Source organism: Corvus hawaiiensis, chromosome 1, assembly GCF_020740725.1.
Source record: "Corvus hawaiiensis isolate bCorHaw1 chromosome 1, bCorHaw1.pri.cur, whole genome shotgun sequence".
Classification (NCBI taxonomy): domain Eukaryota; kingdom Metazoa; phylum Chordata; class Aves; order Passeriformes; family Corvidae; genus Corvus; species Corvus hawaiiensis.
The window spans coordinates 35,834,308-35,851,974 of record NC_063213.1 but is presented as its reverse complement, the minus strand read 5'-3'; the positions used below and the strand labels follow the sequence as shown (position 1 = coordinate 35,851,974).

The 17,667-nt window shown below is 41.3% G+C and overlaps 1 protein-coding gene across 3 annotated transcripts; it reads left to right on the top strand.

Annotated features, from left to right (window-relative positions):
• The first annotated feature begins 207 nt into the window (after nucleotides 1–207).
• On the top strand, nucleotides 208–17,195 carry CDV3 (CDV3 homolog). 3 transcript variants are annotated; one of them, XM_048300334.1, is made up of 5 exons: nucleotides 208–576; nucleotides 2,997–3,076; nucleotides 5,260–5,408; nucleotides 6,474–6,636; nucleotides 14,482–17,195. In XM_048300334.1, exons 1-5 carry the CDS (start codon nucleotides 340–342, stop codon nucleotides 14,504–14,506), a joined length of 654 nt encoding a protein of 217 aa, XP_048156291.1. In that variant the 5' UTR covers nucleotides 208–339; the 3' UTR covers nucleotides 14,507–17,195. The 3 variants fall into 3 exon arrangements, with proteins under 3 accessions (XP_048156291.1, XP_048156280.1, XP_048156301.1); XM_048300323.1 differs by lacking the exon at nucleotides 14,482–17,195 and adding an exon at nucleotides 7,668–13,355; XM_048300344.1 differs by lacking the exon at nucleotides 14,482–17,195 and adding an exon at nucleotides 8,100–13,355 and having other exon boundaries at nucleotides 215–576.
• The last annotated feature ends 472 nt before the right edge of the window (nucleotides 17,196–17,667 follow it).

Genomic DNA, 17,667 nt, shown 5'->3' with positions numbered 1-17,667 from the left:
CGCCCGCCGCGCGCATCCTCACGCGCCGCAACGTCAGCGCCTTTCGCCCCTTTTTTGGAGACTCCCCCGAGCGGCCGGCGGCGCTCATTGGCCGCAAGGTGGCGGCGCATGCGCGGTGAGGGGCGCGGCCCCGCCCCGTCTCCCCTCAGCCCGTCCGCTCCCTGCGGGCCGCGTCAGGCGTGGGGCGCGCGGGCCGCCGGGCGGGCCCGGGCAGGAGCTGCCGCAGCCGCCGCAGCAGCCGCAGCCGGGCGGCCGCGCTCGCCGAGCAGCGGGAGGGCCCCGCCGCTCACCTGTTGGCCCGGGCCGCCGCCGCCCGCCTTCCCCCGCCCGGCCGCCGCCATGGCGGAGACCGAGGAGCGGAGCCTGGACGACTTCTTCGCGAAGCGGGACAAGAAGAAGCGGAAGGAGAAGAGCAGCCGAAGTGCCGCCGCCGCTGCCGCCTCCAGCGCTTCCAACGCTGGCTCCAACGCGGCGGGCGCGGGCGCGGGGACCCCGCGACCGACTGAGGGCGGTGGCTCCGGGGCCGCCGCCGCCTCCGGCGCCGCCGGCGGCTCCTCGGCCAAGGCGGCGAGCAAGGTGCGGGCGGGGAGGCCGCGGGTTCCTGCCGGCAGGGGGCGCCGCCGCCGCCCGGCCATGCGGCGCCCGGGGCCGCGCGGGGCTGGCGGCGCTCCCGGCCCCGCCCCGGGGCTACCGGGCGGGCGCTGCCGCTGCTTCTGCTGCTGCTAGCGGGGTGGGGGGAGCCTTCGCCGGGCGTCTCGGCCCTGTGGGAGGCGGGAAAGCGGGGCCCCTTCCCGCTCTGCAGCTGCGGTTCAGCCCGGCACTCCCTCCCATGTTTCTGGGTGTTGCGGCCGGAACCGGAGGTTTGCGTCGGGTGCCACCTGGAGCTGTGCAGCGTGGCCTGTGGACCTTGGCGATATGATTCCCCCAGAGTCCTCTGAGCTCTGTGCCTTGTTGCCAGGAAGGGTTTTGCTGCCAGTAATTTTTTTTGTTGTTGTTTTTGATAGCATATAAAAGTGAAACGATGAGCATGCAGGAGAAGCTTAAATGTCCTTAGTTGAGTTGGTAGCTCTCCGTTTCTTCCTCCGCCCTTTTTCTCCCTGTCCACAACATCAGCACCGAAGTAATGAAATTTAAATCAGAAGTAGTTATAAGAGCTTTAATGCTGTGAATTTTAAAAGGCGTTTTAAGAAATACTCTGCCGTTTCCTGATGTTTTTTAAATTGTGGAGCTTGACACGTGCAGTACCTTTGTTATATATTTGTCTGCTGTAGACAGGACGGATAGGACGTAAAAAATTACTTGTGCCTTTTATCTCTTTATTTCTGGCTTGGTTTTTTTGCCTCTTGGTATTGTTTTCCTTTGGAGGCTTCAGCACACAGTAGTCTGAGAATGTGTTCCCTGTCTTTCTGGTACAAATCGAATCTTTATCTATCCCAATGATATTATACTCTCAGAGTACAAAAAGATGTCTTGTGAAAGGGGTTTTGGAAGTTATATACCTCACTTCCTTCATGCTTATGTAGAGGATCAGTGATTTAAGGATATTTTCTCGTTGTGCTAGATGGATTACTAAAACCAGAAGCAGTTACAAGAGCTCTAATGCTGTATATTTCAAAATGAATTTTAAGAAATAGTCTGCTGTTTCCTATTGTTGTTTAACCTGGGGAGTTTGACACATGCAGTAGCTTTCTAAGTAGATCAAGGTCAGTGGTAATCTTTCAGCTGCTCTTCTGCTCGCTTGCTTGCAAAATAGTATTTGGCTTTGACTGAAGCTAGTACTTGGATTAGAAACAAAAGTCACTAAATGTGAAAGGTACATTAGCTTGGAAACTAATGTTTCCATGGAGATGGGAATGTAAGAAATCTAAAATATTTTAGAGCTGTAGACTCCTGCTCTTCCAGAAGACTGAATCTTCAGCAGGCAGTGCAGTTAACATGAGGTCGCTTCCTGCTTCTGCTGTTACTCTAAAGCAGGTCAGAGTTTTTCTTTTAGAGATTGACTGTGTAGAAGATCCCAGCACAGGGCTCTAAAAGCAGCTTTATTCTCAGCTGTTCAGTGGAAAGGGGTCTGTGCCTTTGACAGACCTTGCTCACAAGGTCTTCCTATTTGGAGTAATATAACTGCATTTCACGTAGGGTGTAGGAATTAGGTAAACTACTAATTAGGCTGTGTGTGTCTTAAAGCTGGGACTGGGAACATGGGAGGACTGTGTATCTGTTCTAGTCCATTTTTGGTCTACCTTAATAATCCCAGAATCTCCTGATGACACCGTAGGACAAAATTGCCTTCACTTAGGAGAGTCCCTCTTTCCCCAAACAATCTCCCATTTTAAAACCCTAAAGTAGTTCTCTTGAAAGATACACATATTTTGTGTACTAAGATTGCTGTGGTTTTGAAGCTGACCTTTTTACTGTTATAAAAACACTGCTCAGGAAACAAGACTATAAACTTGGTTGTGAATGTGAAAAAGTCAAATGTACCATTATTAATCTTTGTCATAAATCCACTGTAAGCTATTCCAAATGTTCTTTTTGTTTGGCTCATGAAATAGGTGATGGAAAAGTAAATTTGAAGTTTTGTGTGCATTCAAGCTGTCATGAAAGCCTACTGTTAGTGACAGGGAGAGGTCTTGCCCTTGTATTGCCCTGGTCATGACTGCACGGTCCTGTTCCATACATTATGTTGTTCCTTGACTTCCTGATGTGTTTTTGCTGAGATTATGTGGCTTTCTTTCACTTGAGTGACGTTTTGCTGGGGCATTTCTTAGCTGTTTTAGTGAGTTAAAGTCAGCTCTCAGGTGCATCCCAGGTGACACACAGTAAGTTAGGGGATGAGGGCATGCAATCCTTTCCCTTCTTGGCAGCGGGGAGCACAGTTTGGTTTCTTCTGGAACTGTACCTTCACTCTCAGGTTTTTTTGTATTATCTTAGTTACGTTCTTCTTTTCTACTTTGGTTGCAGAGAAGGTGACACCTTATATTTCTCTCTTCTTACAGGAAGAGGATGATTGGAAGGAGTTTGAGCAAAAGGAAGAAATTGATTATAGTGGTCTTAGAGTTCAGTCCATGCAAATAAGGTACTACCTTTTCTTCTTTTTTTTCTTTAGTATAATCATTACTGATATCTAAAAAGGATGGTTTTTTTCTTCAGAGCTGTTCCCGTGGAGTCCAGTTAAAGAGAGGTTTGATATGTTTCTGGTAGTACACAAGTTTGCTACTGGGTAACTTAAGTTTGACTGGTCTCTGCCAATGTTGTCTTTATTTTCTTAATCTCTATTCCTACTCTAGATCTATTTTTTTTGCTTGGGACTCAGGACTTTTTATTACAAATGCTTAACATTCCCATCCATAAAGATAGTCAAGTAGGAATTTCTCAGAGGAGTGCAGACAGTAATTCCCACTGAATCATTTGACTGCTGTAAGGGTATCTGACTCAATCTACTCAGTATCTTCAGTTGGGGAGCAAATTCCTGAACCATTGCATTTGTATTTCAAAAAACCAAAAATACAGTTGGTAAAAGTAGTCTCCCATGATAAGATCCCACAGGATTGTGTTTATGAATCCAATTCATGATTCCTTGTTCATTTTTTCATTAGACTTTTCCTGTGGTCTGGTGCAAAGTAAGTCTACTGTTGTCTGTCCTGGTTAAGAAAAATGTTTTGTCGGGTCAGAAAATGGTTTTTGTGACCTCATTTGTAGACTGAGAATGTCAGATAATCCTCATTGTCCAGATATTGATGTTTAAAGTAATGTAATCTTAAAATCAACCTACCTGTAACCAGTGCAATAGATGCTTTCTTCACTGTTTGAGCAGGTCTGACATTTTTGGAATTATTTACTTTTTTGGATCACAGCATTCCCCCCACTCCTTTTAGTTAACTAGTCCTTTTAGGCTATTTGCATGAATTTGTCCCACAAGCTGTCCATGGCATTGAAGTGTCACAGTGGATAATCACATGTCTGATTAGACAACCAGTGGGCTGCAGCTTCACTGGCTGCAGGTACTGTTTGACTGAAAAGCCTCTAATTTGGTTTTCCAGACAAAGGCCAGCATTCCAGATACTTTTCATGCTGTGGCAGATTTTCAGGCATGTGGAAGTTTCTGCCACAGGATTTTGTAACGATTCAATTAGTGGATTCAAGGGAAGAGTGGAGAAGTAAATGGAAGAAAAGCCTACTAGAGGTTATAAATTATCCATCTCTGGAGATCTCTTTGCTGAAACAAAGATACAGAGTGTCTGGAGGGGATGGGATGCTCCCTGTGCTTGCTCTATTGTAGTTAAGTCTGTAGACATGGCTTCTGACTGTCATTTAAAATAAGGTAGTGATGTGTTTAGGCCCTTGGACCACCTTACTATGATTGTTACTGTGTTTGGATGAACAGTGAAAGGGCATTTAAAGGCATTTTTTTCTGTTCACTGATCATTACTTACAGAGAAAGCTTACAAAGGTCATGATTAGTAGGATTTGGTGTATTATGAACTTCTGAATTCACACTTTGCTGCTGTTGAGATCAGTGTCTTGATTCTTTTCAACAGCGTCACCGTCCACATCTGTCCCATTCTACCACACAGCTTTCTGTAGTAGCTTTTACCAGCAAATTATTTTGGGTGTCTGACTACATCTATGCAAAATGAAATAGTCTAAATAAAATACAGCCAAGCTTTTGCATTTGGTCTGTCTTTGAAAAAATTAAATTTTTGTCTCTTGTGCTTTTTTTTTGATTGCCTGCTTTAAAAAAAGAGATCTGAGTTTGTTTGTGGATTGTATATTACCCATACATATAATAGTGCTTCTTAGGGGATTGTGGTTATAGGAAAAGTGAGCTCAGGACTTGCTTGCTTTCAACACTCCTCCTCTGTTTCTTCCTCTTGACTAAAGTATTTTATGGAAGGTGGACTTGTAGACCTTTCCGGCTTTATCTTCTAATCGCTTCCAAATGCATGACTCTCTTACTAAGAGAAAAGCCTTTACATTCAAAATAAGATACCAATTTCTTTGATCTCTTAGTTCAAGTTGAATTTTTTTAAAAATTCTTTTAAGAGTTTTTTCCTTCTCAGTTGCCAAGTTATGTAGCAGCATGCCAGAAATTGTTCAGCTGGAATTGCTAGTACAGTGATTACAGAACTAATGTGGTCTGGTTTAATTTAGTATCTTTAGTACAGCAGCCATGATGTCTTTTCTTATGAGGACTGTGTAACCTCTGGCAAATCTTAAACCTCTGTTTGTAAGGTGCTGCTGATCATTTGTCTCTTACAGTGAAAAAGAAGATGATGAAAGTGAAAAAAGAGAAGAACCTGGTGACAGTTGGGAAGAGACTGGTGGTGGTGGTGGTGGTGGTGTAGACAGATCGTCTGGTCCTTGGAACAAGTCAGCTCCTCCACCAGCCCCTGTTGTTGAACCAATTGGTAAATTTACTCAGACTTGTTTTTTTCCAGCTACATCAGGTTGAATTAAGCTGCTCAGTGAGTAGAGCTCAAGGAACAGTTCCTGTTCAGGCACCCTCTAATGAACCTAATGGCTTGTTTGGCATGCTAGCCATCAAGGAAATCTCCCTGTCAAAGGATCTGAGGAACTGAATTGAAATTAAAGTATCTGTCAGATACTTTAAGACACAAGTGGAAGGGTTTTTTTATTTCCAACTTCAAAGGGACGGGAGGAAGCATTCTGTCTTTGCAGGAGATCCCTCTGTTTTGCAGTCTGTAAAATACCTGTTGGAAGCATTTCTGTTGATCTGAAAATGCTGCTTTAACACTTCAGTGGATGTTCAGCCAGTATCTGATCTATTGTGGCAATTAATGGCACGGTTTTCAAATCAGTTCTAGAATACTGAGAACATGGCATTGCAAGATTGATTCTTTAACTAGCATAGGACTTTTTTTTATTAAATACAGTTTATTAATATCAGTGGAGATAAACTACTTACTTAGTCATCCTCTGAGTTCAGAATATTCTTTTCCACTGAGAAATTAATTGAAAAATAGCCTGCTGTGCTCTTTCTTGTTTGTAAAGGAGGTAAAGCTAATTAGTGTTACTTCATGTTAGATTTTTACCTTAAATGCAAACTATTTGGACAGTCCCCTCTGCATCTGGAGAGGTGTTTTAAATAAGATTTGGCAACTATGTAATTATGTGCTTAAATCTGTTTTAAATGTGTTTTAAATTGTTGCTAATAAATTGCAAATGAGAAACATGAAGTCCTCACTAGTAGTTTGGATTCCCTAAACTTCGTGAGGCAATACAGTGGAGCCACGTTTAAATTTGACTGGGTGTAGGTTAAGTTAGGTGACACCTGATTTCCTGCCTTGTCTAAAATACTTGCTTCCAAAGCTTAAAAGGTGGAAAAACATACTTGTAAGATTCTTTTCATTTTTCTTCTTTGTGGAGTTTTGTTTGTGTGTTGGTTGTTTTGGGTTTTTTTCAGCTATGAATGCAAACTTGTTCTCACGTGTGAATCTTGTTCTTTTACCTAGTTACAGAAACTCCAGAGCCAGTGCAGACTGGTGGCGTGTACCGGCCACCCGGCGCCAGGGAGGGCGGGCGGCCACGGAGAGCACAGCAAGGACCACCAGAGATCTACAGTGACACTCAGTTCCCATCACTGCAGTCCACCGCCAAGCTCGTAGACAGTCGAAAGTAAGTGCATTCCACTGATTCCCAGAGAGACATTTCCAGCTGCCTTCTCTATGTCCTTGCTTTGTCCTAGTGCTTCCTAGTCCATAGAGGAAAGAAATAACTAAGAGGCAGTAAATGTATTTTCCAATTCTGTTCCTGTGAAATAACTTTGATAGGATGTAGCCCAGTGAGATAGCCAAACAAGACTGCCGGTTATGTTATCTTTGATGGCTGAAGGATTTCCCTGAATATTTCTGCTATTGACAGCATCTGGTTCCCTCAGACACTAGCCATAGTGAGGCTGTGTTCCTTCCTTCAGCAGACAGATGTAGGAAGCCCTGAGCATGTGGCTTCTTGTTAGAGATGTGAAGGTGCTTTAACCGGAGGAATGGGGTTTAATGCAAATACAAATCAATACACTGGCTGGCTGAGCTGTGATTTAGTGACAAGCTCCCCCAATTTTGCTGAAGTGTTACGTATTATGTGGTGCTGAAGACTTCAGTCTCACCCTATTTTTGAATACTGATCTTTCTATAACCTTATTCCCAGTAGAAGAGATGACTAGGCCAATACATAATTCACTTGGGGGATTTTGGGTGTTTTTTGTTTATTGGGGTATTTTTCTCTCCTGCCTGCTATGCTACTGCTTAATACAGCTTAGGAGAAGCTTTGTTTCCTCCGGGTATTTTTTGGTGTGGAAAAGGCAACAGGCTGTCATTGATGCTTTTGTGATTTGAATGGTGTAAATTGAACCAAGAGGAAATTCTGAATGAACATTCTAGAAAGTGACTTCTGCTCTCTAGAACCTATTTTTCATAAATGCACTTAAATTTACTTTGTTAATCTAAACTGTACTGGGTGATGAGCTTATTTTGGAGATAAGGTTTTAAAAGATTTGCTTGGGAATGTTTAGGTATTTTGTTAAACTCTGAATCTTAGTGTTTGTTCTGTGTTCATAATGTTTTTGTTGGGATGGGGTGGAAATGGACTAGAAATTCACAATTCACAAGTTAGTGATAAGATATTTACTGATTACATTTATTTTCCCATAGGGATAAAGAAATGGAGAAGAGCTTTGAAGTAGTAAAATACAAAACTAGAGGTAGGGATGAGGTCTCAAAAAACCAGGCACTTAAACTTCAGCTAGACAACCAGTATGCTGTGCTTGGGGATCAGTAGAGCCGCACACACAGTACAATTAAGGAATGCTTTTTTGGTAACCCTTCTACTAAGGTAACTAAACTACAGCTAACAGCTATGATGAACATGCCACCTTATTTCTGCTGGATCTACTGCAGCAAGTGCAGACTACTTTGACGTAAGTGATTGGTTCTCCTGCACTATGGAAGCGTAATATGTTGCAACTTCTCCATTGGATATGGGGCAAATTAATGTAAATGATTGAACAAGAGTCATCAGTGTTCTTTAATTGCTCAGAAAGATACCTACAGCCAGTGGTCATTTCAAAATCTTTTTATGTTCAGATACTGAGCCTTCGTAAAGGTTGACTACCTCAGACTTGATGCACTCATTGTGGACACCATGTGGATCACAACTTCTGGAAGAGAAGGTTACAGCTGTTTTAGTGGCCATCTGAAACTTGAAACCAGCTCTACTGGATTCCTGTCAGAAATCCTGCAGAAGTCAGCCATTTGGTTCCAATTTGCTATAACAAAGATTTAAGTGACCTTAATGACAAACCTGTTCGTTCCCCTTCTGAGGAATCCTGTCGTGTGTAGCCATAGCCTACTAGAGACTTCTGGAGCGTCCCATACCACTCACACTATCCAAGTACAACAGAGCTGTAGTTTGTTTACCTTTCTAGAGTGCTGTACGGAAGTAACTGCAAAACAAATTAAAACTCATTCAAGTATCAGATTTCAGGAATGATGGGTTTGAATAGTTTGTTTGCATTAGCCATTTTCAAAGTTGTCTGTTTAAGTTTTTTTTTTTTCTATTACCCATAAAAAAAATGCCTGCCTTGTTTCTGATATCCATTTGCAGTATATTTAAACAATGATAAGATGTTGTAGTGAAATAGGGTTTATTTTGGTTTTTGTCATGAAGTTTGTCTTTCTCACCCTAAAGCACTAAGACTTAGAGTTTTGATTTGACACAGAGGTATCCAGGCTCCCAACTACAGTCTTCAGAATTTGTCCTTTAAAAATGAGACATGTGGCAGTAGGGGTACTAGATAAAAACTATCTTCTATCAAAAACAATTATTTGTTTGTTGAGGAGTGATGCTTACTTGATAAGCAGAATAACTTAATATGCAGAGAGATAACTAAAGCTGGTAAGCCTGATTTGTTTGGCTACTTCTGTGAAGCATGCAGCTCTCTGAGGCAGCAATCCTCCAAGTATAATTCATAAATGGTGTTTATTCACAGTCAAGAAGTTTAGTAATGACGGAAAGCAGTGACTTGTTAAGTTACTTAATTTAGTGGAAGTAGGCAAAATGGCACTGGTACACTAGGAATATAGGACATTGCCTGTAACTGTTTCAGTGAACCAAACCTGTCAAGTACCAGAAGTGTTCTGCTGTAACTGTTTTTCTCTTCTCTGAATTTTTACACCAGAAGCAAAATGAAGTACAATAATGGTGTGCTCCAGTGTTGAGGTTTCTCAGAGTAAATGCCAAAAAATAGACCCAACATCCATAAGAGTTGCCAATGGCAAGAAAAACAAGGGAGCAAAACAAAGCTTGCTTATGTGTGTGGGAGTACTGTGTATGTGCAGAAGATAAGGATAGTTCAGGAGTCACCCAGTTGGGTTCCTTTTGACTAACTGCTGACTTGCTTTAAATTTACTTCTCTGAGGCCAATGCAGATTTTGCTGTTGACTTCAGTGGGGCTGGGGTTTCACCTGGTTCTTTCATGCACAGACTAAAACTGGCCTTGCCCTTGCAGAGTTAACTGTCTATAAAAATTCTGCTAGAAGCTGCTATTAAAGAGAGGGCTCAAGTTCCTAAAGTTGGAGACTTCATTTGGAAACAAAACCCCGCTGAAAGACTGATACCAATACCTTGGACTCTGAGCCATGTATCTTCCTTGAAAATCCATTGTTGCCAGCAAAAATGTTGTTGTCACAATTTCTTGTGGAATTCATGGTAAATGGACATGTCACTTGATGGGGTAGAGATGTGAAGTCTTAAAATGCTTTTCCTGATGCTCTAAAGAGATTGAGATCACTAATGCACATGAATAGTTTTAGTCTCCTGTATGAAGGGTAGATGAGACTGTCCATTGTACCACCTTTAATCTGAGGTTTTTGGGCATGAATTCTGGCAGTTCAAGAAAACCCTGTAAAAGTTTCAAATCAAATAAAATGGAAATATACATGGATTCTGGAGTCTAGTGAGTCTTTACATTTTAGTTTGAGCTCATGACTGTACAGTAGCAGAGGATACAGAGCATTTGGATTTCTTAAGGGATAGGCCATGGAGTGGGCAGTTGTCCTTATGGCCAGGTGGGCTCTATTTCAGAGCTTATAGCAGAGCATATTAATAAAACTTTTATTTATACATAGAAGTTTAGTGTGCTGTCTGGCACAGTGTCTTCTTACTCCCACCATATAGGACTGGTTTGAGATGGTGAGTTGAGTATGAATGTAGCTTTGATTTGCTTTTCACTTGAAAGTACCTCTGCTAAATTAAAGAATGGGGAAGAAAAACCCAGCCTCTAGATGGCTGCTATCACTGGAGCCCATCAGGTACTGATAACTAAAGGTGTTCCTTTGGGGGCTTCTCTCAAGCATATCATTCCAGTTTCTTTCTGGAGGCATAAGGAAAAAAAATCGGAAGCGCTGCAGATTTCTGTAGTACAGAATGTTAAAACTGTTTTAAAAGAAGTGTTTCTTGTGTTAAATATAGCTGCCAGCAACTATCAAAATGCCAATTGTCAGTATCTTCCTTGTACCAAGTAATTGTTTTGCATGCCTGAAATTTTGAAAGTCAGTCCTCTGTGGAAGCTTGGTATGCTTTGGAGACTCTGAAGTCCAACTTTATCTGGTTTGTTGTTGCATTCATTCGAGGCATGCTAAGAATGTCCTTTTCATTCCTTCAAAATGCTTGTTTGAAGGCGTATTCCATAAATGAAGGGTTTTCAGTTGTCCTTGATGCCAGTCAGTTTAATGCAGTTGTGTGCTGCTTCAGGGACTCCCTGGCCTGTGACACGCTTTTATGGTGGGTTGCTTGTTAATTCCCAGTTTAAAGGTTTTTATTTCTTTGGCTTACAATAAAACAGAGCCATGAAGGTACCAACTTACTGGTAGAACGTTGAAATGTCCAGTGCTTACTGGGAAAAGAACAGTTTGGATTTGTTTCTCAATGATACAGTCTGTATTTAAGGATGTTAAAATTCTAAAAACTAGGTAACTTCAATAAAGTTGGACTTCGCAAATGTCTACTGTAGGTATCTGGAATCTGTATTGAGCTGATGATAAATGTAGGAGAGGATTAGTTTTGCCCCTCCCCGTCTCTCCCAGTTTAGCTGTGTCATGTTTAATCTTATTCACAAATGAAGAGGAATGGACAACTAAAAGTGACTGTGTCCTGCTACTTCAGTTTTGTATTTGTAGCTAGCTTTAGCAGTCATGTCCACAGTAACTTACATGAATTTTAATGGTACAAATTGTGCTAGAGGCCTGACACCACAGGGAATAGGGCTTTTGGTATTTGACTGCATCCGTCAGCTCTTGGAAACTTTTAACACACCATGGCTGAGACCTCTGTGCTGTTCAGGTCAAGTAAACACAATATAAATTTGATTGGGCTGCACATCTTGGAGTTTGCTTATCTGAGCTTCTGCAATAGTTGTAGTTTTTGCCTTTCTAATTTCTGCCTGGTTGAGCAGTTTTAAAGTCGCTTGTGGTTTTCTGTCAAATACCCTAACTAAAATGGAGCAGGGATTAATACAGCTTCATGTGCTTAAATAAGGTTGCTTACTTACAAGGTAGTAATGTTATTCTTTCCAAGATTGATGTGGTCAGAAATTTATACCTCAGTGGCCCAAGTAACTAAATTATACCAAAACCACCTTGAGTACCATAAAATCTTTATGAACACCCACAATCCAGGTTTTGTTGCCTGACTGTAACTTAGTTCCCAAATTCTCTCTCCCTGTTTTCAGCTTTTAATGTTAAAACTTGTTTTTAATGATAAATAGGGGCTTTTGTTTGGCAGTATAAGAAAATAATAAGTGTACTTAAACTTCGGATATACAAATTAGGTATGTACAGAGAGGAGGAAGTCTGACATATTTGCAGATAAACTCTCCGGAAAAAGTTAAAAAGATAGCTTGTCTGTATTGAGGTTAATATGAGAGCCTGCAAGCTCTAGCAGATGAAGGAAGAAATGACAGCAGAAAACAGAACTGAGGAGTCTTAAGTCATAAATATTGTGTATCTAAAGTTTGGCTCCTCAAGCATCACCTGTAGTTCTACCATGTTCTGTTTGAAGTGAAATAGAGCAGGAAGGAAGATTAATAAATAAATAAATCAGGGAGAGTGGAAATTATGCAAATAAAACATAGGTGCTATAAGAAGAGAGGGATTACAAGGGCTGTTTTCTAAATGATAACATTAAGTGCGTAGCCTGAGGCAGGGAGTGGAGCGTAAGATGTTGGATAGTACAAGTGCTGCCTGTATAGGTACTGCTTGCACAAGTGACAGAGTCATCTGACTTTAAATCAGCAAAACTGTTTAAAGTTCAGTACTTGGGGAAGGCAGCCCATTTTATTTCTTCCTTTCAACAAATTGGGAGAATCTGTTCAGAGAGAAGGTAGAATTTTGCATTGGTATGAAGCTGTCTGACCTGTTGCCTAAAGAGAGAACTGAGGACAAATTTCAAGATGGCTCAACAATCCTCTTCGGAAGTAACTTGTGTATTTAAGAAAATTATTTTTCACTTCTGCATGATAAAAGGCCGAGACATTGTTTCAAATAGCTGTGAAGACTTTTTTTTGGTGAAGTATCTTCTAAATGGTACATACATCATGAGTTTATTTTCAGTTGCTTAAGAGTATGTGTTGATGCAGCAAGGTTAATGAAGTTCAGTGTTCAGTGAAGTTCCGCTTAGCCAGAATACAAATACTAAAGACATATCACAGTATTAATGAGTCACCAGGAAAAGTAGTGTGTCTGGAATATTGGATTGGAAAATATCATCTAAAACAACTGTGTGCACTGAAAAGAAGCCAAGCCTGTTTCATAGCAAGAGCAGGGGAAGCATGGGACCAAGAGAGTGGGATTTGGCCTTGGTTTTCTGCTGAACTGCTATGTTCAAGTAATTTAGTTTCACTTTGCCTCAGTTTCCCCAGCTGTACCAAAAAACCAACAACCTACCTCACAGGGGTGTTGTGAGGCCAAAGCTGTTCTTTGTCAAGGGCTGGGGCTGATGGAAGGTTCTACAGAGGACTAAAAATCTTTATTAAAAGATCTTTATATTAGCTTTTATTGTAGTATTTTAATACTATTTTGGCAAAGGCTTATTTCTATGGAATGTAATATACGTCCTATTTAAGTATTATGTAATTAGACTTATTTTAGTATGTATGGGTAAGGAAAAAGTTCAGGCTGAGCACTCTTAACTGGTATTTCCTCTCTCCAATTATCTGTGCAACCTAAATGGCATATTAATATGAGGCTCTTTGTTTTTATGTGGAACATATTAAAATCAATATTGCTATATTTTGTAAACCCTGTGACTGAAATAAAATCCTGCTCACAGTTGATAGCCATCTCTATAATGTGGCTGTTTTAAAGTTTGTTCAAATCATGTGAACCAGAAATGTTCACTCCTGGTATTTGTTGTAGGAATGTATTATTCTTCTTCTCTCCGTGTGTAAACACCTTCTTCCTGCTTTTTATTCTTTCCCTTATTTAAGCTGAAGTGGCATGCAGCGACAAGGCAAATGGGAAGAGAGAATAATCTTCAAAACTTGTAAAATCTGGTATTAAGGCAAACCGTAGAGGAAGGGAATGAACAAAAGGGAAATAGTTGGCCATGGAGGGGTTTTTATGAAATAACAAAGGGAAGAAATTATCAAGAACTTGTGCTGAGTGGGATAAGCAGAAGGGATAGGTAAGAGGAAGGAATACAGATACAGCAGAGGTGATTACCCTATTTATTATTACCTCCTGATTTATCTGTTAACTGCAGCTGGAGTAACATGAAGCACTAACTTACGAATATACCTTTGTCTGCTTTTGCTGGCGCTTTCAAGGTTCATTGCTCAGCTTTTACAATGGGACTTCAAAAAAAACAGAGAACACGATGGTGGCCTGCATGCAGACAAATGAGTTCTGATGGGTCCTGGACAGAGATGAGGCCCAACAGTTATCTTCTCTTACTGACATTTTTATCATTGCAGCACCTCTAAGACAGTTGTTACTGTGCATCAGCAGTGACAGTTCTCTGTCAGAAATGATTAGTGTTAAGCTTCAGCAAACTGTAGCAGTTGCTTCAGATGAAATGTTTAACTAGCTGAATAAGCACATAAGCACTGAAGAATAACATGGGGCTTTTTGGAATACTTATGATGATGATGGTAATGAGTGATATTAAAGTCCATATATTGTAGGTGGCTTAAAATGACTTTAAAGTATGTATCTTGTTATATGGTGGGAAGGAGAATTACTTTTAAGATGGTTATCATCTATGCCCCTCTTAACAAATAAACTACCTTAGTCTTACTGTCTTTCCAGCTCCAAGGAGCTGCTTCTACCATTCTCTTATTATTTTCCTGCCTGTATTTCTCTAATGTGTCACTTTTTTTAAGGTGCTGAAGAAACAGCAAATATTCATTGAGGACCTCTAAGAGAAATAGATGCTGTAATATTTTTCCATATTGTTGTGTCTTTAATACAGCCTAACATCTTACTCGCTTTCTTGACTGCAACTACACAGTGAGCAGATGTCTTCATCAAGCTGCCCATGGTGATGCCTAGATCGTCCCCTTGAAAGATCACAACTAATTCAGACTCATGTCACAACTACTACCAGAGCATGTATGAATGGTTTAAAACCTTTCCAGTATTTATTGCCTTGGTTTTTTCTGTTGACAACTCACCTGCCCCTGATTTGCCAAGTTTACAGAGTCAATTAGAGTATCCTGGCAATCACCATCAACCTAATAACTTCCATGGGGATTGGCTTTTGCCATTTGATGTACTGAAGTCTTCAGTTTCATGTATATAATTCACTCTTCTGGTCAGTGAGTAGCATGGCAAGCGCTTACTAAATTTTACTCAGTCTGATGTTTTCTGTTCCTTTTCATGTCTCTTATCTTCTGTACTGAATTTCCATTCTAGCTCAGTAACAGCAATGAAGTCATTACATCTGTCTGCTTTATTGCAAGTTACTTGCCTACAGAAAACTGTTAGTTAAAATATTGTCATAAGCTTCCTTTTTTAAATTAGAACAAACCACTTATTCTGTATCTCTTTCAGAGTACGTACAACCATAGCAAAATGATTCAAACCATAAAAACTGGCTGATACAAGAGAACAAATTTATTGAGAAAAAGGCAAAATATATGTCTGGGCTCCCAGAGCTTAACTTCACTGGTTTCAATGGAGTTTTTTTCTGCCACACAAGGTCAGTTTCATTAAAATGTTATTTGAGATCATGTCACTTGAAGTCTAGGTGTAACAGCCAGAATCAAGTGCCAGTGAACAAGTCTCATAGAAACTTGTTTTAAATTTCCAGATTGTCTTTGTGCCAGAGATGAAGCAGATGCATTACTATTACTTAGTCTCTGACCAGCATGGATTCAGCCATGCTTGGTCTAATATACCTGTAGTAGTATGTAACTGGATATTGAAACTGGATTACAATATTTGAGATGAAGCAACACTGCAGGGCAGGCTTAGTCTTTGTGGTTTGTGTCATCTCTTCATTCTCATCAGCTTGTGCTTTAAAGAGCAGCTGTAAATGATGTTGTCTTTAAGTGCTGACTGCATTTCCCAGTCATGTTATGTTTACAGATACAAAGGATGTGTCATAAGGGCAGACTCAAGCCTGGTAGGATGCACAGCCTGGCCCTTGAGAGCTGCATTACCTCAATTATCAGAGTACTGCATCCTAGAGAGCAGCTGCTTCCAGTACTAATGATGACACTTGGTTGAGCAGAATGTACCTTGGCTTTTGCATCCAATAACTGTATCTGATAGGTGTTCTATTACAGTGGTATTCTGTCAAAAATCAGTTGTGGCTGCTGGGAATTGATTAAGTTGGCCAAGGGGAGTTGGAATTTTTTACTTTTTGAGGACGTGGGGGGGAAAACAAAGCCAATGATTCTGAGAGTTGTTAGAATGTAATACTTCATACCCTCTCCCCCGCCACTGGAAGACTCATCTCTGCTGCTACACTCACCAAAGCCCTGTCTTGCCACTGTAGCTCTGTATTGTTACTTACTAACTGCCCAGTAACCTTCAGCGCTGCCACGTTCTGTGACCGTGCACTGTGTCTCCACTCGGAATTGGGTAAAAGGCAAAGTGACTTTGGAAACTGGCATGACAGTGGGGTAATGAGCTCTGCTCATTTTTTCCCCTGGAACTCAAAGCTCAGCAAAATTCTCTTGCTTTGACCTCTCTTTGCCCTAGAGTATTCTTCCTTCTGTTCATCTACATTATTACCAGGCCAAGGATTTCTTAGTCAGGTGCCTGAATTATTCACCACTTAGAAAGCAGCAGTCAAGAACTCCTGAGTCTTGATGATGCTGCACTGTTTTTTGTCAGGGCTGTAGTATCACAAACACTGCAAAATTGCCTAGCAAGTAAGTGCAGTCTTCTTGAAGAACTGAAACCTAGAGCCTCAGAGGCTACATGGGAGCCTAATTCCCACTAAATACAGCAAAAGGGAGGCAGTAGCACTGTTCACAGTACAACACAGCTCAGCTATGGGAAGGAGTAGGGTTGCATGACTGGTAACGTTCTAGCTTAAACAAAACTGTCTTACCTGGACAGCAGGATCTAGCCTAAAGCTTTTTTTTTTTTTTTAATGAAGAGATTACTGAGGGAAGAATTGTAAGAGGATCTCTCTGTAAGTGAAAAGGAAAGAAAAAAAACACCAACCTGAATTTGTTTTCAACAATGTACCAGAATGTCTCAGCTTCAGACTTAATGTGAAGAAATGAAGATAATTGTGTGCTCAGTGTAGTGCAAAAGAAAGAATGATACTGTCTGTCCGGGAAAATGGTTTGGCTGGGAGCCTATGGAGCACAGCAGAAGCTGTTTCAACAAAGTAGAGTTCAATCTGATCTGTTTCTGAGAATCCCTGTGTGGCCCCCACAGTTAACACAGGAACCTAATGGTGCCTGTATATTTATACAATTATGTTTATATCATAGCTTAAGTTCAAAACCTGAACTATATATATTTCTGTCAATAGGGGTTTTTTTTTACCCTGGTTTACCTATCATGGCTGCCGCATATGACAACTTCTAACTGTGGACTGCACACATCTGTTGTCCTTTTGTCCCACGGTAGAGTAATGGTATTCAAACTCTGTAAAGCACTTTCGTGATGTTTCCTGTGAAGAAAGCTGAAGAAAATAAATTTATCTTAACAGCACCAACTGAATTTACATTTCCCAAGTTTGTCTTGCTTGTGTTGTGTTCCCCCCATGTGTGGCATATGGACAGCAGTGTGCTGGATGGCAGGGCAGTGTTTGAGGCCCAGCACAGAAGAGGAGCTGGCTCTGGCTGCTTTCTGCTCCTGTTTCCCCAGCACCCCCTCACTGTCCTGCCTCCCCTCTGCCTTTAAACCAGTGTCCACCAGGGCAGTGCACACTGGAGAATATGTAGTACTCAGATCCCAGGTTACTGGTTTCCCTGCATGTTGGTATGTGCCTGATTTTAGCTGCTCCCCATTCTGCCCTGCCTCAGGATTCACAGCAGCTGCAGGAACTGTGTGGCTCCAAGACTTCTTTTAAAGCTTATGTTAAGTGGATCAGGGAGTGGGTTTTTATCTAAAGTGAGAATAGCAACAACACCCTTCCACCCTTCTGGGGACGGGGAAGAAAAAGTCACAGGAACCTTAGGTCTTGCCTGGT

Excerpts from the sequence above, each read along its gene's own strand:
- CDV3 (XM_048300323.1), top strand. The coding sequence starts at position 340 with ATGGCGGAGACCGAGGAGCGGAGCCTGGACGACTTCTTCGCGAAGCGG. Across the intron at positions 5,409-6,473 it reads CCCTGTTGTTGAACCAATTG|TTACAGAAACTCCAGAGCCA; the intron begins GTAAATTTACTC and ends TCTTTTACCTAG. Across the intron at positions 6,637-7,667 it reads AAGCTCGTAGACAGTCGAAA|GGATAAAGAAATGGAGAAGA; the intron begins GTAAGTGCATTC and ends ATTTTCCCATAG.